Here is a 25562-nt window from a genome sequence, read left to right as displayed (position 1 = left end):
TTGACACTAATTAGAATTTACGTGTGCAACTTTCTAAGTGCATTCTGTAAAGTGATGCATATAAATTATGTGTGGATCTCAAAAGGGGCATGGCCATGGGAGGGGCATTCCTAAAAACAATTTGCACTGTTTTCAATTTTAGTGGTTTAGCAAATGTATAAATAAATATGACCAATCTGCACCTAAGTTTAGGCGAGGTTTATAAAATAGTGCTAAGCGCTCTTTTATTTATGTTGTCAATTTTTTTGCTGCCATATATATATAGAATCTGGTTCTTGGTGCCTAACTTTGGAACACCCTATAGACTTGCTTTGCATATATACTGTACAGTATATTTAGCCTAAAATAACAATCTGTTTTGATCCTTGCTCAGATCAGGTGGACCAAAACAGCAGGAAGTGCCTCTGACCGATTCCAAGACTCCAGTGTTTTCAGTGAGACCTTGAGGATTGTAAATATTCAGAGACATCAAGGGGGTCGCTACTACTGCAAAGCAGAAAATGGCCTGGGCGCCCCTGCAATAAAGTCCATACGAGTTGATGTGTACTGTAAGTAAATTCTTGGCCTAATTAAAACAGCTTAACTGTTATTCTTGTTCTGTGATTTTAGAGTATGGTGTCAGAAGGAAAAACAGAGAAACCTAAGCATGGTAGAAAATCTGTTTAGTACGGGGGAAAATTTCAGCCCACAGCGGTAAGCGACTTGCAAGCTGCTTCCAGTTGAGGGCTGACCTAAGCCTGGATGTTCAAAACTGGAGAATGCACGGTTCCTGACATTGAATATTGAATATCTGGCTATGTGTGCTGACTCCTTTTTTGTACAGCTGTCCTAACTTCATGTTCTCACTGAGCCAATTAACAGACTGAATATTGTTGCTGATCAGCTAAGCTGATGCTCTGCCCATGCACTACCCCCATTCCACCCCTAACCTAGCTGGTTAGTGGGGATATTCAGCTGCAGTACCCAGTTAAGTGCTGCTGAATATCCAGGACTGGCTAACTTAGCGGGTTTAATCGGGCAGGAGCTTCTCCTGCCCTGTTAAACCCTTTGAATATCAACCCCTTTATTTTTTAGTGGACAAGTACCAAGTTTTGTTTTTTTTAAGTTGACATTTCTATAAAAGGAGGACATTTTTGGGTGCTTTTGACTAGTTTAACTACCCTCAAATTGGATTTAGATCACCTCTTTCAGTTATCTTGATGTTTTCTATGCTTTCCTACATGTTACCATCATGTTAATTTAATTAATACTCGGTTGTTGCCATGTTTTTAAAACATTGCTATTAATGTAGTTATTACATACTCTATTGCTTTCTTTGGATGTTGAGCTATAGCTTAAATTTGAAGGAGTAGATTTTCAGTGAATTAGCTGAAAATGAGTGCTAGCAGTTTTATTGCACTAAATGCTAAATCTTGTGGGCCTGATATTCAAGTCATGGAAGGTAGCTGGGCTGCCTTCTGCGGTTAGCGTTAAGCCCAGATATAGAGAGATTATGCTTGTTTGTTTCACTGATGGAACCTTAATACCAGGAGACTAAATAATTATGTGAAACAAGACTTGGGAATGTGCTGTTTCAGGGATGATGTTGCAAAATAGTCATCAAGTTTAATTGGATTATAAAGAACTTGGTGAAACATCTTTGATTTATATGAAGATACTGGGTTTGGAAGAATAATACGGACTATGAAGAAATTGCCAATTATGGACATGGAAGTATATATTTAATTGATGCTTCGCCATTGATTTACTTGAGGGACTATGCTTGTTGTTATCGTATAATAGCATCAAAAGTAATGAATGAGAGATGTGAGTTGTATGTTTGAGGTCCGAGTGAATATCTTTTAAGGTATACACTATAATTATATGCATGATGAATAAACTTAATTTACTATAGTTAAACTGATTTTGTGTAGTATATTTGAGTCACAGTTGTAATGTTTTAACTCCAGTTTAATTAAGAGTTTTCCCTCTTAATGAGCTCAGATATTCAATTTCAGCCTGTTTCTGGTGACTGGTATTGAATATCTGGGTCTGTTTTTGGAAAAGTGTCTTCAATTGTCTTCAGGAGGTAAGGATAGTCAGAACTATGTGGAAGTGATTTCAATTTTGATGCAGGATTGTACGCACAGAAGGGCATTTTCGATATGATGTCCAAATCCAACTTTGGATGTTTTTACAGAAAACATCCAAGAATGCAGGAGCTAACATTGCCATTTTTGAACCTGAAAATGGTCCATCTTTTTTCTTCAAAAAAAAGTCAATTTTATAGACATTTTCTAGATGTTTTGTGCTTAGTGCGTCTATCTTGGACCATTTTTGGAAAAAAAAACCCTCTTCCAAGTGAAAAATACACAAAATCATGCCACTGGAATGGAGGCGAAGTCGACATTCTTAATAGACTGGCCAGACAGAAATCCCAGCAAAGCAGTGGGGCATCCTAAGGGGCACTGCAGTGGACTTCACATAAAGGTCCCAGATATACATCTCACCGCTACCCCCTTATATTGTATGGTGGGCCCTCTAAAATCCATCAAAAAGCTTGTATCCAACTATACACCACTGCAATAGTCCTTATGGCCACAGATGTCACCTATATGTGGGTACTGTAGATTTTTTGTGGGTATTGGAGGGCTTACATTTTCTACCACAACTATTAACAGTTAGAGTAGATTATGGACCTGAGTCCACTAGGCTACTCCAGGGACTAACATCTGAAGCTCTCAGTGACCACTGAGGGAGTAAGGGGGGTTATGCCTTAATCCCTTCAGTGGTCATTTGGGGCACCTTTTTGTGACTTAGTTGTTATTAAAACATTTTTACTTTGTTCCATTATTGCAGAAAAATGTCCAACTGTTAGGAATGCCCAAATCTTGCCTTCAACATATCCCCTACACACCCCTTTTGACTTTAATGCACTGCAGACAAACAGCATAGAAAAATGTCTAAAAATGTGTTTCAAAAATAGCGATTTGGATGCTTTTGCAAGAAAAAGGTCCATCTGCCAGTTTATGTCAATTTTGGATGTTTTTCTCTTTCAAAAATGAGCCCCACAGTGTACAGTTTGGAGACAAATGTTCCCAAGTTAGGTCTTTGGATTATGGGGTCCCTTAAGGGGCTGCATTGTCCCTTTACTTGTATTTGGTACTAGTTTGCCAACATGTGCATTTAGCTGGGTTCTATATTTTTTTAGTCTTACAGATGACATACAAGTCTCATTGCTAGTTACTCCGAGATCTGATGATATTGCAGTTCTAGTGAATAACATCAGAATATGGATTGGTTTTCTTTACTGCAGTTGAATGTAGGGAGACCAAGATTTTGTGGTTTAGTTTTTTTAAGCCAGATGCCAGGGCCTATTGTATTGGCTGATGATCAGAGTCATAAGATCAAGGGGTTGAGATGCAATGTGATTATTTTGTTAGACCTGAAATTGAGGCTGAGAGACCGCATGTCTAGGTTGGTTCAGTTAGCTATTAGTTTGTGCTCCATATGATCCATCAATTGCATTCCTATTTGTTGCATGCAGATTTGACAAATGTCACAAGGGCATTACTATTACCACGATTGAAATAATGTAATTCTACTGGGTTTACTGAAAAGGACATGCCTAGATTACAACTAATACAAAATACCTCAGCCTGTCCGATAGATGGGTTGAAAACATTTGATTACAGGACACCAAGAAGACACCAATAGCACATTAATAACCAATAAAACAGTAGGCACATTATAAAATATTGTTCATCTTTAGAGCATGTGCTTATTGAGTGCCATTATACTTGCAATCAAAACTTCAAGAACATATTTTCTAGTCATACACTACTTTCACAGGCTGAACATTTGTTAATTGTTCCCGGTCCTAACAAAGCTTGTAGTCCGGCATTGAGAATGAACTCTTTCAGTTAAAATGCCCCATTTATGGAATGCTGTCCCAACTGGGTTGAAAAATGAGTAGGATATATTATGGTTTTTTTTTAAGGATTAAAAACATACAGTGGGGGAAATAAGTATTTGATCCCTTGCTGATTTTGTAAGTTTGCCCACTGACAAAGACATGAGCAGCCCATAATTGAAGGGTAGGTTATTGGTAACAGTGAGAGATAGCACATCACAAATTAAATCCGGAAAATCACATTGTGGAAAGTATATGAATTTATTTGCATTCTGCAGAGGGAAATAAGTATTTAATCCCTCTGGCAAACAAGACCTAATACTTGGTGGCAAAACCCTTGTTGGCAAGCACAGCGGTCAGACGTCTTCTGTAGTTGATGATGAGGTTTGCACACATGTCAGGAGGAATTTTGGTCCACTCCTCTTTGCAGATCATCTCTAAATCATTAAGAGTTCTGGGCTGTCGCTTGGCAACTCGCAGCTTCAGCTCCCTCCATAAGTTTTCAATGGGATTAAGGTCTGGTGACTGGCTAGGCCACTCCATGACCCTAATGTGCTTCTTCCTGAGCCACTCCTTTGTTGCCTTGGCTGTATGTTTTGGGTCATTGTCGTGCTGGAAGACCCAGCCACGACCCATTTTTAAGGCCCTGGCGGAGGGAAGGAGGTTGTCACTCAGAATTGTACGGTACATGGCCCCATCCATTCTCCCATTGATGCGGTGAAGTAGTCCTGTGCCCTTAGCAGAGAAACACCCCCAAAACATAACATTTCCACCTCCATGCTTGACAGTGGGGACGGTGTTCTTTGGGTCATAGGCAGCATTTCTCTTCCTCCAAACACGGCGAGTTGAGTTCATGCCAAAGAGCTCAATTTTTGTCTCATCTGACCACAGCACCTTCTCCCAATCACTCTCGGCATCATCCAGGTGTTCACTGGCAAACTTCAGACGGGCCGTCACATGTGCCTTCCGGAGCAGGGGGACCTTGCGGGCACTGCAGGATTGCAATCCGTTATGTCGTAATGTGTTACCAATGGTTTTCGTGGTGACAGTGGTCCCAGCTGCCTTGAGATCATTGACAAGTTCCCCCCTTGTAGTTGTAGGCTGATTTCTAACCTTCCTCATGATCAAGGATACCCCACGAGGTGAGATTTTGCTTGGAGCCCCAGATCTTTGTCGATTGACAGTCATTTTGTACTTCTTCCATTTTCTTACTATGGCACCAACAGTTGTCTCCTTCTCGCCCAGCGTCTTACTGATGGTTTTGTAGCCCATTCCAGCCTTGTGCAGGTGTATGATCTTGTCCCTGACATCCTTAGACAGCTCCTTGCTCTTGGCCATTTTGTAGAGGTTAGAGTCTGACTGATTCACTGAGTCTGTGGACAGGTGTCTTTCATACAGGTGACCATTGCCGACAGCTGTCTGTCATGCAGGTAACGAGTTGATTTGGAGCATCTACCTGGTCTGTAGGGGCCAGATCTCTTACTGGTTGGTGGGGGATCAAATACTTATTTCCCTCTGCAGAATGCAAATAAATTCATATACTTTCCACAATGTGATTTTCCGGATTTAATTTGTGATGTGCTATCTCTCACTGTTACCAATAACCTACCCTTCAATTATGGGCTGCTCATGTCTTTGTCAGTGGGCAAACTTACAAAATCAGCAAGGGATCAAATACTTATTTCCCCCACTGTATATTTTCAGGGTGCATACAGTTAAGAATGGGGAAGTTGCTGTTTTTTTCTGTACTGCTATTTTGGAATATTGTGATGCTTTGTATTTATGTGTATGTTGTTATGTTTGACTGTATTTATAAGCTTATTTTATTGTACTGTATTCTATTATTAATGTATGTATACTTCTAGAAGCGGTTTACTGGATATGCGGTATAAAAATTTAAATAATAAAAAGTATTCAGTGGCTGAATTTTGTGCTTCTAAACATAAGGGGCTCTTTATTGAAAGTTAAGCAATAAATGTGTGAATTAGCACACAATCCAGCTCATTTTCGAAAGAGAAAGGCGCCCATATTCCGACTCAAATCGGGAGATGGGCGCCTTTCTCCCGTGGGCGCCCAAATCGGTATAATCAAAAGCTGATTTTGGGCGCCTCCAACTGCAATCTGTTGTGGGAACAGACAAAGTTGACGGGGGCGTGTCGGAGGCATAGTGAAGGCAGGACTGGGGCGTGTTTATCGGCCGGCAGAGATGGGCGCCTTCGGCCGATAATAAAAAAAAAATGGGCGTTTTTAGCAAGAATTTAGGTCACTTTTTTGGGACCCTTTTTTTTTCACGAACAAGTCCCAAAAAAGTACCCTAAATGACCAGATGACCACCGGACGGAATCGGGGATGACCACCCCTGACTCCCCCAGTGGTCACTAACCCTCCCCCACCAAAAAACCCCCAACTTTAACAACTTTTTTGGCCAGCCTGTATGCCAGCCTCAAATGCCATACCCAGCTCCATCACAGCAGTATGCAGGTCCCTGGAGCAGTTTTTAGTGGGTACTGCAGTGTACTTCAGGCAAGTGGACCCAGGCCCATCCCCCCACCTGTTACACTTGTGGTGGTAAATGGGAGCGCTCCAAACCGCCCCCAAAACCCACTGTACCCACATCTAGGTGCCCCTCTTCAACCATAAGTGCTATGGTAATGGTGTAGAGTTGTGGGCAGTGGGTTTTGGGGGGATTTAAGGGGCTCAGCACCCAAGGGAAGGGAGCTATGAACTTGGGAGGTATTTTAATTTTTTTGTTTTAATTGTTACAAGTGCCCCCTAGGGTGCCCAATTGGTGTCCTGGCATGTCAAGGGGACCAGTGCACTACGAATCCTGCCCCTCCTACGACCAAATGCCTTGGATTTGTTTATTTTTGAGATGGGCGCCTTCGGTTTCCATTATCGCTGAAAAACGAACCGACCCAGCTCAAATTCGCACAAATCCAATGCATTTGCCCGACACAAACCGTATTATCGAAAAAAAGATAGATGCCCATCTTTTTCGAAAATACGGTCTGTCCCGCCCCTTCACGTACCCGTTCTCAGAGATAGACGCCCATGGAAATGGGCGTTCACGTTCGATTATGCCCCTCAATATCTTCTAACGCACAAGCATAGATATTGTTAGTTTAACAGTTAAGCATGCAGAAATTCAAGTGTGAAGAGCATGCTGTGTTAGGGGTGGTAGCTAGGAGGGCATGGGTGAAGAGTGAGCATAGAGAGTGAGCTGCAGGTAATGCGTGGCATATTTGCAGTTAGCATGGGTCCATGCAGCACTTCCTAATGGACATTGTAATATGGGAACTGCAAAAGGACTTGCTGGGGATGCCCCAAGGAGTTGCCACATTAGATTTGCCCTTACTGTATGTTAGTTTTTTATGCTTTAGTAAAAGGACTCCATGTTTTTTTGCTTGCTCTTACTTTGACAAAAGCCATGCTCCGTTTTGAAATGTATAACTTTGGCCATATTGCAAGTGAAATAGCCAGAATGATATGTGTCAGTGCCATGTTGCCAACTACATAAGTGCTTGTCAATATTAGCCTGTGTGTCCTTTATTTTTGTTTTTGACGGAAGCATTTGCAAACCTTTTTGTTGTTGTCTAAGGTTGACCAACAACTGAACTTTAATAGTTGACCAAAGAGCACTTACAAAACACTTTAGAAAGGTTTTCACTCTTAGATAAAGAGTACCTTATGCAGAAAAAAATGAGATTGCAGTGAAATGAGCATCTTATCTTCTGTCCTGTATCAATATATTGACTGGTGCACAGTGAGAGGATGATGCTGCTATTGTGATTCTTCTCTATATGTTTTCCTACTGTCCATTTCCATTTGAGGTTGTACAGCTTATTATTACTTTCTTAGAAAAAACCTTAGAATTAGCTGACCCCAGAGTTTATTTGAAGTTTTCAGATTCTCATCAGTATGTATTGGTTCCTCTGTTAAATGAGTCTTGATACTGAGGGAATGCTAAAGAAATCGATAAAGTGCGTGTACTAAACTGGATGATTTTCATGTCATTTTTGTGGGTAAAGCAGTGCTTTGCTTTATTCATACAATTTTTTTCCATAAAGTCCTCTCTGCCAATATGTAGGTGAAATTATGAACGTGATGCTACAAGATGTATAATATTACCCACAGTAAGGGGAGGCATTCCTGGGGGCAGAGGGCAGAGTTTGGATGGGAATTGGAAATATGGAGTAGATTCAAAAAATGGTGCCCACATTTGGGATACACAAGGAACTGGGAACCTCAGGATCAATGATGTTAAAAAGTTATTGCTATGGTGTGTATAAAAACACTACAAAATTAACATAAAATCAATGCACAAAAGTCAATGTGTGTAAAACAATACACAATAAAGTAATATCAGTGCTTAAAAATCTTACACAATGAACATAAGATCAGTACTCTGTGTTTTGGCATATAACGTGCCTGTTTTAGGAGTCTGAGAATGAATAAAAGGAGTCAAAATGTACTGCTGGGTGAAAACAAGCAAGGAGGTCTTTAAAAAGACTATCAGGCTTATTTTTGAAAGAGAAGGGCGCCCATCTTTCGACACAATCGGGAGATGGGCGTCCTTCTCCTAGGGTCGCCCAAATCGGCATAATCAAAAGCCGATTTTGGGCATCCTCAACTGCTTTCCGTCGCGGGGACGACCATGTCGGGAGCATGTCGGAAGCATAGCGAAGGCGGGACTGGGGCGTGCCTAACACATGGGCGTCCTCGACCGATAATGGAAAAAAGATGGGCGTCCCTGGCGAGCACTTGGGCAACTTTACTTGGTCCATTTTATTTTTACGACCAAGCCTCAAAAAGGTGCCCGAACTGACGAGAAGACCACCTGAGGGAATCGGGGATGACCTCCCTTTACTCCCCCAGTGGTCACCAACCCCCTCCCACCATTAAAAAAAAAAAATTAAATATTTTTTTGCCAGCCTCTATGCCAGACCACTCTTTCCTGCCTGGTGTGTCTGCAGACTCTCCCAGTTCCGATTCAAAATGGCTGCTAAGAGTTCAAGCGGTGGCCTCGCAAGACTTCCAGCAGCCCAACTTTTATGCAGAAATCACTGATTTAATCATGCTTCACCATTGCTTATGATGCTTTCGTTCATTAAAACTCTCTGTCTTGCTCACAAACCTCTCCACCTTGGCACACTTTCCTAGTTTTCCTCCTTAATTATTCCCTATATGCCCAACTGTTATCTGCGATCTCTAGATGCAAACTGTCTGTCTCTCCCATTTCCCCTTATGGCCCACTTTGTCCACACATTCCACAGCCTTTTTCTTTGTGGCGCCAAAGTTCTGGAATGACATTCCACCTTCAATACACGCCAAGGCCTCTTTCCTTAAATTTAAGCAACTCCTTTGGGCTATCAGTTCCCCTCCCCCATCCTGAAATGGCCAGGACCTGTGACCACCAGACCTAGCACTCTGATTTCCTTTTTTATGTTTCCTCTCCCTTACTTCGAGTGGATGATCCTTTCCTATTAATTTGGCATTCCTTTCCCTTTCTTTATTTTTGAATTGTATTTTGTAAACCACCTTGACCAACTCCATTGCATTAGTGGCACATCAAGTCTTTAATAAACAATAAACTATCTTTCATTTAAACAGCACATCTCCTCCATCGTCAAATCCTTTTTTTTTTGTCTTGATACAGCTTCACGTAATTAGTCCCCATTTCAGCCGTGATACCTTTCTCAGACCCTTATTTTGTCTCTGGTCATTTAAAAAAATGACTATTCATTATTTTTGATGGCATTCCTCGAGTTACTCTTAAGAAGCTTCAATCAGTATAGAATATGGCAATCTGCTTGCTCTGTCATGCAAAGAAATTTGATAGGGTATCACCTCTTCTCATGTCCCATCACTAGTTCCCTGTCTCATTTCAAATCCAATATAAGATTCTTCTCTTTGACTTTTGAAGCCCTATGCTTCAGTGCTCCTTCTTATCCCGTCACCCTATATCACACAACCTACATTCTTTGAACAATCACTGATTACTTCTGCCAGTCCCTAAATTTACTGAACAAGAAGAGACCAGACATCTTACTTTCTTTTTCTTAACCCCTTCCACTTGGAATAGTCCCCCATTGTCTACCCAAAGAGAGCTATCTTTGCCCAAGTTTAAATCACTCATAAAAACATAGCTTTTTTCCTGAGCTTTGGTGTCTCCTTTGATGTGGCTTGTACCTGGTATATATGTTTTTTCTTAGTTTCCTCTAGCATCTGGTATGATTGTCTTCTCTATCCTACCAATATATTGTAGTCCTTTTCCTTTTTGTCTTTTTTTGGATTGTAAATCGCCATGCTCCACCTGTCAGTATTGTGCGGTATAGCAAATACGAATAAACCATAACCCACTGAGAAACTTTCTTGCCTATGATCCCGCTGTAGACCAGTTTCAAGGTTCTATACTATCAGTACTGCTTGTCTTTCAGTGGTGCTTCTGATACTTTATCCTCCGCTAGTATTATGCTAACAGGTATGCAGATTTCAGTATCTTTTTTTTGTTCCCACCTTTGTGGAGTAGTACTACATTTTCTCCAACTTCTTAGAAACTTTTCTGTTTCAGGTGAGATGAACTGATCTGTGAGGGGTACAGTCAATAACTCTATTAGCTCTTTAACTATTCTGCAGTATGCCTCATTAAGTGCAATAGCTTGTTTATTTTTATTTGGGCCACTACCTTGAATACTAACTCCTCATTAAATGGCAATGTGCTCAGTTCCTAGTCCTTTTTTATGTCCTTTGCTTCATCAACTTCTCCTTCTAGCATGAATAGCAAGGAAAAGTATTTGTTGAGGAGGAGGTCCAAGATGACAGATACCGAGTAGTTATGCTCCACAAAGGCTAGTTGTTTCTCCAGTAATCTTGTATTGATGCCTATTGAAAGATCTGTTTCTATTCAATGGTATCATAAAACTAAGACAAATCCAAATTGGTACTTATATTCTGCCAGTGCCTTCAACGTTCTAGATCGATTACAATAACGTAACTAGGCATACATAGGATGCACACATAATATAAAAATATCCATCCAATTACATAAAAAAAATCAACCTTACAGCTTTTCCCAACTAAAATTTTAAGATAGTTCTAAAATTTTCTGGACTAGATAAATTTTCAGTTGTCATCTAACAGTCATATACTTAGTTTGGTTTCTTAACTTTAAAGGTGAATGATTCCAGAATAAAGCAGATTCATAAGAAAATAATAAACCATGAATAGTTTTATCGTGCTGCTCAGTTACTGCTGGATTAGCACGGTATTCCCTGTTGCCACCTCAGTGGGTGGCGGTAAGGGTTCCCTGCCGCATGGCCATGCGGTAAGAGCTCTCTTACCGCATGGCCATGTGTGTCTGGGGGCTTTTTTACCCGCTGCACTAAAAAGGGCCCTGGCACGTGGGAGAAATGGCCCCTGCCACTAGCGAATGGCCCTTTTCACACAGCATGGTAAAAGGATCCTTTAGGGGCCCTGTTTACTAAGCCATGCTATAAGCAAACTAACTTTTTAGCGCACTCTAAAAGTTAGCATGTGCTAACGCTAGAGACACCCATCAGAATATATGGGCGTCTCTAGCATTAGCACATGCTAAAAAGTTAGAGCGCCTACAGTGTGGCTTAGTAAACAGGTTCCTTGGTGCTTGGAAAATGTAATACCAACTATCTTTCTTGCATATAAGATGTTCTCTTAGCAAATGATAATGGCATCATCAAGCCCTTATAAGATGGAGCCAGGCCATATAAAATCTTTTTTTTTTTTTTAGTTCCAATATTTTTATTGTGTTTTATAAATGATAACAAATGGCTAAAATAAAGCAATTAGCCAGCTTAACAAGTTAACAGTAACAAGCATCAGCATACATGTTCAAGTTAGGGCAAATCCGGGATTATTTCGATAACAGATCATAATCATAAGTCACAGGAGTAATACATAATTTCAATTCTGACAAAGGTTATTACGTAGTGAGTTTAGTAAAGGAGACCATATTTTGTTGTACTTAACAAGTGAGTTATGTTTTTCAGCCGCAGCATATTCATATTTAGCTAAAATAATTTTTAAGTATGACATAACAAATGAGCTGCAGTATTTTTGCAATGTCTGCAACTGAACCCTTAGCTTTTTTGGATTGCGTAAAATTACATAAACCTGCTCAATAAGTTTGAATTGTTCAAACTGAAAATAGTTGTGCAAATGCCTAAGTTCTCGCAGCCATCAACAAGTTTTTCTAACCAAAGATTTAGTATGAAATTCTATATTTAATGATGCAGTGGCGTAGCCAGAAAGCAATTTTTGGGTGGGCCAACAGGTCAGATGGGTGGGCACCAGGGTTGCCAACTTTTTTGAAATTGAAAAACTTGCCACCTGATACCCCACCCCATGCTCCAGCTCTACCCCACTCCCAATAACTTCAATAAGGGTAGCAGTGCAGGCTTCAGGGGGAAGTACAAGAGATTGCATGCACTCTTCCACCTCCATTGAGCCTCGGTTCCCTAACACACATACTTAGCCTGTATAGCAAGACCAAACACTTTTCAACATATCTTTCCAGTTACACGCTATAGAAATGATCCCAGAAAGTATAGCCTAGTATTAAAGGCAAATAAATTCTGCATCCACAGAACCCCCTGTCCCTCCCCCAATGGGTACAGAGCAGAGTTAGGACATTTCCCCATAAAACTCACCGTAATATCAACAGCCACCATATAGTAAATAAAACGATCTTTAAAACAAAATGTCACTCATAACCTAGAGCAAATCTACAATGCCAGCACTAACTTCCAAAAGAAGGATCCTACCTATGAAAAAGGCATTGCCCTACATGTTACAGTGGGGCTGTAAAATATCAATACATCTATTGGGAAAACTAAACAAACCAAACTTACTACAGAAGGCTACATAGAAAATTCATGCTAACGGAATACCTCGATCACACACACGGAATAAAAATGCCAAATATAGAATAATTGACTAAAAAGTATAAACATAAATATAACCAAAACCCCAAAAAGCCAAACCTTGCATGTAAGACAATACCAGAGATACAGAAAGAAATGCATTTCCTCCTGTGCAAAATATAAGCATAGTACTTGCCAGGGATGCTGTTGGAGTGCAACTAGAGCAATTGCTCTTGGTCCCCTGGCCAGAGAGAGCCACAAGCATGATGGAAGCTGAAGGCAGTGCAGTCTGGTGATGGGCTTTGGGGTTCCCTCCCAAATGTATGGCCTGGGCTCCAGCCATGTCTAACACCAGCTCTGGCAAAATGTACATTCCAAATGTGACATATTCTAATCACAAAATTGAAAAAAAAAATGATTTTTTTCTACCTTTTGATGTCTGGTTATTTTATTTTTCAAATCAGCTTGGTTCTAGTCTCTGGTTTCTGCTTTCTTCTTTCTTCTGTCTTAATTCACTTACCAGGGTTTCCTGTCTATTTGTCATTTCTTCTCTCTCCATGTCCACCATCCATCTCCCATCTCTGTGTCCCTATAGTTCCTTGTCCAGTATCTCCACTATGTTCAAATTCCTGCATCCATCACCACCCTTCTATCCCCTACCCCTGTGTCCAGCATCACCCCTTGTGTCCCTATGCCCTCACATGCCCAGTAGCTCCCTTTTGAGTTCCTATTGTCCCCTATGTCTAGTATCTCTCCCCTGTGACCATATACCCCTCCCTCCCAGTGTCCAGCATAGCCTCTCTATTCCCGGCACCATCTCTCTCCCTTCTCTCTAATCTCTCCTCCTGGTACAGCACCTCTCTCCCTTCCCTCAAGCCTCCCCTGCAGGCCTTCCCTCCAGCCTCTAGCCCCCCCTCCCCACAGGTCCAGCACCTCTCTCCCTTCCTTCCAGCCTGCCCCCCTTGCAGGTCTAACAACTCTCTTCCTTTCCTCCAGCCCCCAGCCTTTCTCCCTTGCAGGTCCAGCACCTCTCATCCTTCCCTCCATCTTCCTCCCCCCTTTCAGGTCCAGCACCTCTCTTCCTTGCCTTTTTCCCTTGCCTCCAGCCAGCCAGCCAGCCACCCCCCCCCCCCCCATTGCAGGTCCAGAACCTCCCTTCCTTCCAGCTAGCCACCACCCCTCTTTGCAGATCCAAATCTCTCTCCCTTCCCTCCAGCCAGCAACCTCTCCCCTTGCAGGTCCCAAACTTGGCTCCCTTCCCTCTAGCCAGCCAGCCCCCCCTTGCAGGTCCCAAACCTCTCTCCCTTCCCTCCAGCCAGCCATCTCCCCCCTTTTACAGGTCCAGAATCTCTCTCCCTTTTCTCCAGCCAACCACCCCCCTTTTGAAGGTCCAGAACCTCTCTCCAATCCCTTCCCTATGGCCTCAAGCCCCCCCACCTCCCACCCCCAAACAGGTGAAGCCACTGTCTCCCAGCCTGTCCCTCTCCCAGCCTACAGGTACAGCCACTCACTCCGCTTTCCTCCCTCACTATCGCTTCGCTGATCACAGATGAAGAAACCTGCTCCAGAGCCTTCCCTCCGCAAGATCAGCTCTCTTCAGCACAACTTTCTGTTTCCAGGGCAGATTGTGGCAGAGGGAAGGCTCCGGAGTGCTCAGTGAATCACTGCTGGCCCCGCCCTTAATTTAAACCAGATGCTTACGGCAGGGGTGAGGGAGGGGAAAGAGATTCATCTCAGCAGCCACAGAGGGAAGGCTCCGGAGTCCAGATGCTTTGCGGTGGGGGAGAGGAGGGAAAAGAAGACTCATCTGAAGCTGTGGTTGCGAACGCGGTTGCGGTTGTGATCCACTATTTTTGGGTGGGCATTGGATGGAAATGGGTGGGCCTGGGCCCACCCAGGCCCACCCGTGGCTATGCCCCTGTAATGATGGCTCCAATTTGACATCCAATACCTTCAGAGTTTTTTCAGACTGACTGATGGTGTCTCCAACTTTTAAACTGTCTTTGACATCAGATCATTAGGTGGATCCAATCACAGACGTTTTGTTTTTTCCTTATTTAACTTTAACCTTTGCAAAGAAACTCAGGCCTCAGCAAGCTTACAGATACAATTACTATTAAACCTTGATGTAATTTGCCAGGGTTTTGACCATGTCCTGCTTTTAATTGATATTTCTATCGCTTTTCATACCATGACTCATAAGCATCATTTTATAAGCATTATTTACAATTTACAAATGCATAAAACCAGCATTTAGATGAGTATCCAGCTTATAATCGAAAGTGATCGCCGGCCATTTCCCGACACAAATCGGGAGATGGCCGGCGATCTCGGAAAAGCGGCAAAATTGGTATGATTGAAAGCTGTGTTTTTGACAGCATCACTGCTTTCCCGTCGCCTCACCGGTGAAAGTTCAAAGGGGCGTGTCGCCGGCTAAGCGAAGGCGGGACATGGGCGGGTGTGGGCATGACTACCAGATGGCCGACTTTTGCCGATAATGGAAAAAAAACCCGGTGATAAGCAGTATTTCGCCGGGTTTACTTGGTCCTTTTATTTTCACGACCAAGCCTCAAAAAGGTGCCCCAACTGACCAGATGACCACTAGAGGGAATGGGGGATGACCTCCCCATACTCCCCCAGTGGTCACCAACCCCCTCCCACACTAAAATAATAAAATTAAAAACCTTTTTTGCCAGCCTGTATGCCAGCTTCAAATGCTGTACCCACCTCCATGACAGCAGAATGTTTTCTATCCTCCGACAGCCTTTCCCTGGTTGTGATGTGGCTCTCGGGTGAGTGTGACACCTTTTCTGTTAGGTGCACTGCAGAGTCACATCAGCAATGCATTGTGGTGGGTGTAGGGTACTGGGCTGTACTCCCATGTTGCTTTTCCCCCTGCTAACTGGGTCAGAGTGTGCCCTGTTTTACTTCCGTTAGTCCATGAGGTAGTGGCCATGTTTGTAAGCCAGTTTTAGATCCCTTTCATGTGTTAGCCATGTTAGAGAACTTAGAGGCAGATGCAGCAACCAAACGTAAAAAAATCTAAATCGTTAAAGTCCCTAACGATTTTAAAATAACGAAACATGCACCAAAAAAAAAAGTCACACATGCTGAGATCGGTAGTGAAACGTACAATGTATCAAAGAATCACAATACACATCGTTAATCGGCCCCCAAATCATGCGCAGAGCAGCCAAGCGTTATGTTAGCTGCTCTGCGCATGCCACAAACAGTCAAAACACAGTCAAATCGCAAGCACATGGCTCCCAAATAAAAACAAAAATAAAAAAAAAGGGTCGGGAGGGGGCAAGGGCGCTCATCAGGAGCGTCCTGTACAGACGGCCTTGCCCCCCCCCGCTGCTCCCCACTTTCCGCCGCTCCCCCCACCCCGAAAAAGCAAACTTCTAGAAGCCCCTGCCCCCCTCCCTTCCTCACTACTCTGTCACCTCAGCTCCGCCTCCCGACATCCTCCGTCCGCGCCCCGCCCCCTTTTGGGGTCGTCGCCGCCATTCCCCTCCTCCATCGGGCCCCCCTTCCTCTTACCGGGCCCGTGCAGCGCCTCTCTCCTCTGTCCGAAGGCGCTGCACGGGCAAGAAGAACGCTGAATCAGCTGATGCCTGCCTTCGCGATGGGCGTCTTTCTCCTCCTGGGCCCGCCCCTGTCTGACGTCAGTAACCTACGTAGGTTACTGACGTCAGACAGGGGCGGGCCCAGGAGGAGAAAGACGCCCATCGCGAAGGCAGGCATCAGCTGATTCAGCGTTCTTCTTGCCCGTGCAGCGCCTTCGGACAGAGGAGAGAGGCGCTGCACGGGCCCGGTAAGAGGAAGGGGGGCCCGATGGAGGAGGGGAATGGCGGCGACGACCCCAAAAGGGGGCGGGGCGCGGACGGAGGATGTCGGGAGGCGGAGCTGAGGTGACAGAGTAGTGAGGAAGGGAGGGGGGCAGGGGCTTCTAGAAGTTTGCTTTTTCGGGGTGGGGGGAGCGGCGGAAAGTGTGGGGGGGGGGGCAAGGCCGTCCGTACAGGACGCTCCTGATGAGCGCCCTTGCCCCCTCCCGATCCTTTTTTTATTTTTATTTTTTTATGTGTTTTCTGAGGTCCTTTGGACCAATCACAGCGCTTTTAGCTCTGCTAATGCGCTGGGATTGGCTCAAAGTTTGTTTATTTTTTCACTTAACACTTTTTCCTGCCACGGATCTGTCCTAACGAGAGGTCCAGACCTCTCGTTAGTTTTCCTGCCTTTTTCCTGCGTAAAGGCAATCGGAAAAGGTTAGTGCATGTCGTTTCAATGGGGTTTTCACACTAATTGCTCATCTCCATTCCGTTTTCGTTAGCTGCTACTGTCGTCGGAAAATAGGCTTAAGTGCATGGAAAGGATAGGAAATTCTTCCCTGAGGGCTCATTTAACGATGAAAAACGTTTAGTGCATCTACCTCTTAGTTCTTACCTTGAATGTGGCTGAAAGAGGGCATTGTACACCATTCTGCCAGCTGTGACCTACTGCTAATCTCAGTACCAGGAAGACTCTTTGCCAGTGGGGCACAACCTCTGATCTGCAGTTAACTGTGAGTAAACGTGCTTATTCAAATAAAGGACTTTTTCAAAGAGATTAGTGTTCAGGTGTCAACTGGTGTGGCAAGCTTATACAGCAGCAACAAGTCCTGTCCCTGGAACACTTTTAGTAGGTACTGCAGTGCACTTAAGGCAGGTGGACCCAGACCCATCCCCCCCCCACCTGTAACACTTGTGCTGGTAATGGGAGCCCTCCAAAACCCACTGTACCCACATGTCTAGGGTGCCCAGTTGGTGTCCTGGCATGTCAGGGGGACCAGTGCGCTACAAATGCTGGCTCCTCCCACAACCAAATGGCTTGGATTTGGCCGGGTTGGAGATCACCGGTATTTTTTTCCATTATCACTGAAAAACAAACCTGGCCATCTCAAACCCGGCGAAATCCATGCCATTTGGCCGGGCTAAACCGTATTATCGAAAAAAAAATGGCCGGCCATCTTTTTCGATAATACGGTTCCGGCCAACTGTAGCACCGCCACCACAATAGATCGTTGGCGACCTATTTGGCCGGCGACGTTCGATTACGCCCCTCCATGTTGCATACATGTCTAAATCACAATTTTAGAAAGCCAGGATATACACATTCAAAATGTGTAAATGCGCATCTAGCAAGAATTTATAGTCTGGATTAGATTAGGGCAGGACTAGAGGTAGAAGATATATATATATATATATATCTATCTCTCTCTCTCTCTCTCTCTCTCTCTCTCTCTCTCTCTCTCTCTCTATATATATATATATATATATATATATATACTTGCCAACATCAATGTCAGGACGTCTAAGTTAGAGAAAGGTGCTCATTTTATGAAGTGCTCCAGGAGAGGCTGCCCGCTTAATCATCTTGTGTTTTTGTCCCTCCCCCCATAAATAATTGCAAAGTATTATGAGCTCCGTGACAGCTTCAGAAAACATAGACATGTATGTTTGCATGGCTGACATACACATATATGTTCTGAAATACCAACATACATGTTTATGTTGCTGGATTGATCCTATTGATATTTTAAGCATTTATGATTATAAAATGAATGAGTCTGTTGCATGTAATTGGTGCATACGCGTCCATTCCTGCATGAATTAAGGATAAGCTCAATGTTGGCAGATCCTATTCTAAATTAGTAGCAAAACTTGATAATTTCCTGATCTGGATATCTCAGTTCTGATTTTTTATGTGCTTTCTAAAATCTACAACAGCCAAACAAGGGTGGAATAAAAACACATAAAAGGAGATGTGGAAATCCAAGTAGCCTTTATTATTGAGACTCAACACGATCACTGTGTTTCAGCTGTGAAGCCTGTGTCAGGAGTCAAAGTTCCAGGCTAATATAAAAGAACCTTCAGTAAGTACTGTAGCTGGCAAAAGAACTGGCTCACAATACATGAAAGTATAAAAAACAATGATAAGCAATAATGTTATTGCAAAATAGTGCTCATATTGCAAGACAGCGTACTATTGAAGACATCATCCCAAAACAGCATCAAAAATAAAATAAAATAATAAAAAAACATATATATATATATATATATATATATATATATATATATAATTATAATGATATAAAATGAAAAATCCCTTAAACAACATGGGAAATTCCAGATGACTTCCATACTGTACTACAAGCCTTAGTTATATCAAGATTACACGTTTATATCTCTTTATAGTTAATGTTTCCAAAGAACAGTACAGAATGCAACAGTCCTTTTGCTAATTGGTGTTTCATGATATAATCATATCACTCCATGCTTAACTGTGTTATATTTGCTTCTAATAGCATGGTGAATACAATGTAAAATGTTTGAGTCATTGACCACTAAGCAATGATGCTCCCAATATAATACTGTGATAAAAATCTATTTATTGTCATGCCTGTTGAGGTCTGAGAGTTCTTTAATACTTCATGTCCCCTCGCTTTCTCAGTCACTATACGAATTGAATGGAACAAGCTGGCACTGGAATGAAAATGATGAAAAGTGTAACAGGATTTAAGAAACAGTTGAAAACATTGCAGTACCAGCAGACACTTTATTAGAAAGAGGACAGACAAACATGTTAAGCTAGAGTATCAGACTAGATAGAGCTGAGGGAGACAGAGAGATACATAGAGGAGACCTACAGGGATGTTGTAGAGAAGTCCCACCTCCAGTCTTGCAGCCCCTTTGTTGCCTTGGAGGAGGGAGGTCTCCTAGAAGGAGAGCATCACTCTGGTGAAGTAAGAAGTACTGCTGCAGCCAGGAACTGCCCACCAGGGGATGTACTATCCTCTTGAACCGAGAATATATCTCCAAGAACTTCTGGAAGCAACCAAACCACAGGAGTGGAAAGAACAACTATATCCCATGCAGAGTCAAAGGAGCAGGAGAAGAGTGGGAACAGAATCAGGCTCTTCAAGGAACAGACCAAGGACATCCAATGTGGAAATGACATTTATTAAAAGAAAACTCAACATGGTACCATGTTTCAGCACTGAGAGTGCTTTCTTCAGGAATCTCAGTAAACGTGTACAAAAAGTCATTGTACACGAAGGCTTCAGAAGTAAATCTTTATCAAAATGTTTCGTCAAACTAGCTGCTCTACTCCATATCCTGCAAAGGTCTTTTTGAAGACCACAATATTTTGTTAAAGATTTACTTCTAAAGCCTTTCTCCACAAGGACATTTTGTACACTTTTACTGAGACTCCTTTTAGTCCTCTTCCATTGTGTCAGGGACTAAAAGGCTTCACAAGGCTTTCACATCCATAAGGTGATGCAGGAACTTATTGCTGCCCAGTAGAATACGCTGAATTTGGGGCTCAAGGTGGCGCAGGCTATGTCTTTCCTCTATCCACTTCTTCTGGAGGATTTGGAGAAATTCAGGCTGCCTGCAGTTGATTCCTTGGTATGGTGGCCACCAAAAAGATCACAGTTCCCGTGCAGGGAGGCATGACTCTCAAGGACATGCAGGACTGGAAGATTGAGACCTTTCTAAAGATGGCTTTTGAGGTGGATATCTTATACCTCCAGGCCACTGGGTCTGAGTCTTACATGACCAGGGCTTGTTTAAGCTTACTCAGCGGGGCAGCTGATTCCTCTGTGTCAGTGGACCTGGATTCCCTGGTTTTGCCTACTTTGGAGGCCTGACTGGTCTACCTTGCAGGTGGTCTCTATGACCCGCTTAGGGCTTCAGTAAAGCAGACCACATTGGTGGTGTCAGTTCATCGTTCATTGTGGCTTCTCAACTTGGCGGCAGATGTTGCTTCTAAGTCCACACTTTCTAAACTTCCCTTTAGTTGCTCGCTCTTGTTAGGGAGCGTTTGGTTAAGGATCTGGGGAAATCCAAGCCCCATCATTTGCCTGAGGATCAGCCTAAGCCTTTGTACCGTTTCCAGGCTTGCTCCAGTTTCTGGGGAGTCCCCTTCATGGATAATGGTCAGGGGCCAGTGCCAAGGTTCCATGTTTTTTCAGTCATAGGAAGGATACCAGCTCCTTGGAGCTGGATGCTGTTCTTCAGCCTTGGCTGTATGTGTTCCTGGCGTGGCCGCTGATTGACTGGATTATATGGTGTATTTCCTTTCATCTGGGCTGTGTGATCTTGGAGGCTCCTGATTGGCCCAGATGGCTGTGGTATGCGGATCCTGTCCATCTCCTGGTGGATGACCCCCTTGTCCTCCCCTTGGGGCCTGGTCTTCTTCATCAGGGTCCCATTTCGCTGGAGGATGTCCACTTTGGTCTTATGGCCTGGCTATTGATCAATCAAGGCTGAGTTAGAAAGGTTATCCTGAAGATGTTATTACAACCCTCCTGCAAGCTAAGAAGCGCTCCATGTCAATGGCTTATGCTCGCGTGTGGAGCATATGAGACCTAATGTAGTGAGAGAGAGATCTTGCCTTTTTAGGTGTTAGTTTCTCAGCTTCTCTCCTTCTTTCAGGATGGGTTCAAAAAGAGGTTGGCTTTAAATTCATTAAAGGTCCAGGTGGCAGCATTGGCTTGCTATAGGGGGTTGAGTGGCCAATTCTTCTCTGGTAGCTCACCTGGATGTTGTCCATATCCTTTGTGGGGTCAATCGGTTACAGCTGTCCCTTTGGGCCATTTGTCCTCTATGGAATCTTGGCCTTGTGCTCAAGGCTCTCCCTTTGAGCCACCGTCTGGGGTATTTCTTAAGAATCTCACCCTTAACTCAGTCTTCTTAGTAGCTGTCCCTTCAGCCTGAAGTGTTTCTGAGCTTCAGGCTTTTTCTTGTTGGGATTCCTTTCTGGTCTTCACAGAACGTGTTGTCTCTTTATGTACGGTGCTCTCTGTTATTCCTAAGGTGGTGTCGCCCTTTCATTTCAATCAGGCCATCATGCTGCCTCCTTTCAAATGGGAAGATTGTGGTTTTGAGTACTCCAGATTTCAGCTCCTAATAGTCTGTTGGGTTCTTTTCCATTATTTGGAGTTGACGTATAAATTCAGACACTTGGACCATCTTTTTATTCTCTTTCCAGGTCCTCAGAAGGGCCTTGCCTCCTCAAAGGCTATGATTTCTCGCTGGGTAAAAGAGACCATTTCATCCACTTATCTGTTGTCGGGCAAGGTGCTTCCTCTGGTTCTTCATTCTCACTCTGTTTAAGGGGTGGCTACCTTCTTTGCAGAATCTCGGGCAATTCCTTTAGAGGAGATATGTTGGTCAGCCACCTGGTTGTCAGCATCTACCTTCTCCAAGCACTATCGGCTGGATGTTGCAGCTCGAGTGGCTGCTTCTTTTGGAGCTGCTGCTCTCCATGTGGAGGTTTCAGGTGCCCACCCTATTTGAGGACTGCTTTGGTACATCCCACAAGTCTTGGATTTAGCTGCGCTATCCTAAGGAATGAGAAATGAGTCCTTACCTGCTAATTTTCTTTCCTATAGTAGCAACAGATCAATCCAGAAGCCCTCCTTTTACTGTTGATTTTTCTGTTTTCTCTTAGGGTGAAGATTGCTCTGTGTTGATGTTCATTGAGTGGTTGCAGCGGTTGAGTGGTTGTTGGCTTGTTGACTTTTAATATACTTCCAGAGGAAGGAGACCTTTTTTTTTTCTGGTTTGCTCATTCTATGTCTTCAGAATACTTTGTTATCGGTATACTGGGTTGTTTCATTGTACACAGTGCCCTCTATTTATACCCGATGGCAGACGAGCATAACCCACAAGCCCTGGATTGATCTGTTGCTATTAAAGGAAAAAAATTAGTAGGTAAGGACTAATTTCTCCATATCAAACAACATACCCCTTCCTTTCCCTAAAGGACTGATATCTCCCTCTCACCTACCCCCCAGATCTATCATCCCTCCCTTTCATTTCCTTCCTTCCTCTCTTCTTCCCCCTGGTCCATTATCTCTCTTACTTTCCTGGGGTCCATTTTCTCTCTCTCTCTCTCTTTCTCTCCCTCTTCCCTTCCTCCCTCCCTCCCTCCCCTCCAGCCCCATGAGCTGCGACATAAACTTAGTGATGAGCAGCACCAAATTCTTCTATTGGCTACTGGAGCTTACCGCCTTAGCAATAGCTTCCGTCGGTGGCCCATCCAGTTCTTCCCACAGATCTGCAGCTCACTCCTTTCCTCCCACTTGGGGCTTGGCATCTACCCCCCCCCCCCCCCTTTCAATCCTCCTCTCAAAGGTTTATCTTAAAAGTGGTCTTCTGCTGGTTCCTGGCAGCGACAGCATTGCACATATGCTGTCTGCAGCCAGCTCCAAAACTTTCCCTCTGGCCCATCCAACCTCCTCCTATATCACTTCCTAGGTGGGATGGGTCAGAGGGAAAGCTTTGAAGGTGATATTGAATCTCACCGATGACAGGAGTTGGGAGTGGAAGAGAACAGAACAGATGTTTGGAGGAGACAGAAGATGCTGCAGTGTGATTAAATTTTTTAATAACAATTAAGGACCTGATAGTCAGCCGGTGGTAGGTAGCACTTTTGCTGTCTATTGCCGCTGTTAAACCTAGATATTCAATGCTGGGCCATTTCCAGCAACTGGCATTAAATATCTGGGATTTTTTTAACTGCTAAAAGGTTAATCAGTTAAGCCGATATTCGTTAACTGGTTAACATTTTAGTGGTTAAAGCTAGACCTGCTATATATGCGGCTTATTTTAACCACTGAATATAGACAGTTAAACTCTGAATATCCACGCCTAAGCAGCTACATTGCGCAATATAGCTGGTTAGCAGCCAGCCGCTAACCCTGGATATTTAGCAGGAGATAACCGGTTATCTCCCACAGAATATCCACGGTTAGGCAATGATATGCTATTTAACCGGATTAACTTGGAGCCCTAATAAAACGTGTATACATACTTTTCCCTATGTGGGTTTTGGTGAATTTCCAAAATGATTATATGCGTAAACTCGTGCTTTCAAAATGATCGCAGGGAACTTGTGAACTTTCATTTATGCCTGCTTTTTTGCAAGCACAAATTTTCAGGATTAATTTATGCACAAACGTTTGATATTTAAAATGCATATATGGAGATGCATACCCCTCCTCACCCCTGCCATGGGAATGCCTCCACTGAGTCAGTTATTCATATATGAGCTGTATAAATGAAACTTATCTGAATATTGTGAGAATAATTTTCTGAAAGCATATTTGTATAGCTAAAGTACAGATTTACTTCGGAAATATTTTTGAGTATCATCCTCTCTGTTTATTTTTTTTTCCTGTTGTGGGGATTGAAATATTGTTTCATTGAAAGTTCTGTACATTCAGTGGCATACCAAGGGGGGGCGGTGGGGGCGGTACGCCCCAGGTGCACACCGCTGGGGGGGTGCTGTGCGCCGCTCAGCGTCGTTGGTTTCCATGCTCCCTCTGCCCCGGAACAGGAAGTAACCTGTTCTGGGGCAGATGGAGCATGGAAACCAACGACGCTGACCGGCGCACGGCACCCCCCCCAGCAGCGTGTACCCGGGGGGGGGAGTTCTTTCGCTGGGGTGAGGGGTGTCCCTTCGCCGGGGGGGGAGTCACGCTGCACGGGGGGGCGGGGCGCATCGGCGATCCGCCCCGGGTGTCAGCGCCCCTCGGAATGCCACTGTGTACATTGATCTGATGGTTTGATTTCTCAACAAGGTTTTCTTGATATTGTGATATTACAATGGGAAGTCTAAACAGGGAAGGACGATTTTTGTTGCATATAACTGTGGCAGGTGTTTAAATGAAACTATTTTGATGCTATTTCCTTAAAACACATATTGTGCCATCGTCTGATGAGTAGGAATTTTGTGATTGATAGACATTTGCTCTGTGGGATGCTGTTGTTTACACAAGGATGTTCTTTACTATAAACATCCCTGTATTTATAACTGTTAGCTTTCAAACCTAAAATAAATGGAAGAAAATAAAAATCTTACTGTACACTAGTGGTTCCCAAATGTTTTGAGTTTGCGGCACCCTTCATGTCTGAGCAAGTTTTCGTGGCACCCCCTCCGACCACCCCGATCTCCCCCCCCCCGACCACATAGGTCTCCCCCCCCCCCCAGCCACAAGGGTCTCCTTTTTTTTCTGCAGAAATATAACAGTGCTAGAGTGTCCCTATAACCAGCCCCTCCAAATGACACACTGATTACGATTTATAACAAATTACTACTCTTCCTATGAAAAAGGTTGGAGTTTAAGGTAGGGAAGGTAATGAGGGTTGTTGGGTTTATGGTTCAGTTGTTTGACTGTTCTGGTTCTTTTTTGTTTTTAGCTGAGAAGACTGGTGTGGGTGAATGATATCATTGTAAATAAAATGTTGTCTGGGTAATCAATAAGTAGAGATGAGCCTAATGAAACTCTCACTAAGGTATCTTAAGATATGCATGCATATCATCTGGGGGGGGGGGGGGGGTTCTAATAAGAAAAATGACCTTCCACTATGTGGTACATGCATGGGAGCAGGTTAAAATATTTTATTAATTTGGAGTTACCTTACATCTCAGGCACAGGCAGCTCCTTGTGACTCTGGGCAAGTCACTTAACCCTCTATTGCCCCAGGTACAAATAAGTACCTGTATATAATATGTAAGCCGCATTGAACCTGCCATGAGTGGGAAAGCGCGGGGTACAAATGTAACAAACAAACAAAAAAAATTCTATAGTAGCTCAAGGAGAGTAATGTTCAAGTATTGCAGGTATTTCCTTGTCCCTGGAGGGCTCTCAGTCTGATTTTGTACTTGAGGCAACGAAGGGTTAGTGACTTGTTGAAGATTAAAAGTAGCAGTAGTGGGTT

At 43.5% G+C, this 25562-nt stretch overlaps 1 protein-coding gene across 1 annotated transcript in view; it reads left to right on the top strand.

Moving 5' to 3' along the window:
• Positions 1-25562, top strand: part of MDGA2 (MAM domain containing glycosylphosphatidylinositol anchor 2) — a 1114501-nt gene that overhangs the window by 524274 nt on the left and 564665 nt on the right. Inside the window, exon 3 of the mRNA XM_030214886.1 lies at positions 374-548. Coding sequence (XP_030070746.1) covers positions 374-548 — 175 coding nt within the window. The remainder of the gene's footprint in view (positions 1-373; positions 549-25562) is intronic.

Source organism: Microcaecilia unicolor, chromosome 9, assembly GCF_901765095.1.
Source record: "Microcaecilia unicolor chromosome 9, aMicUni1.1, whole genome shotgun sequence".
NCBI lineage: Eukaryota > Metazoa > Chordata > Amphibia > Gymnophiona > Siphonopidae > Microcaecilia > Microcaecilia unicolor.
This window is presented reverse-complemented; position numbering and strand designations above follow the sequence as displayed.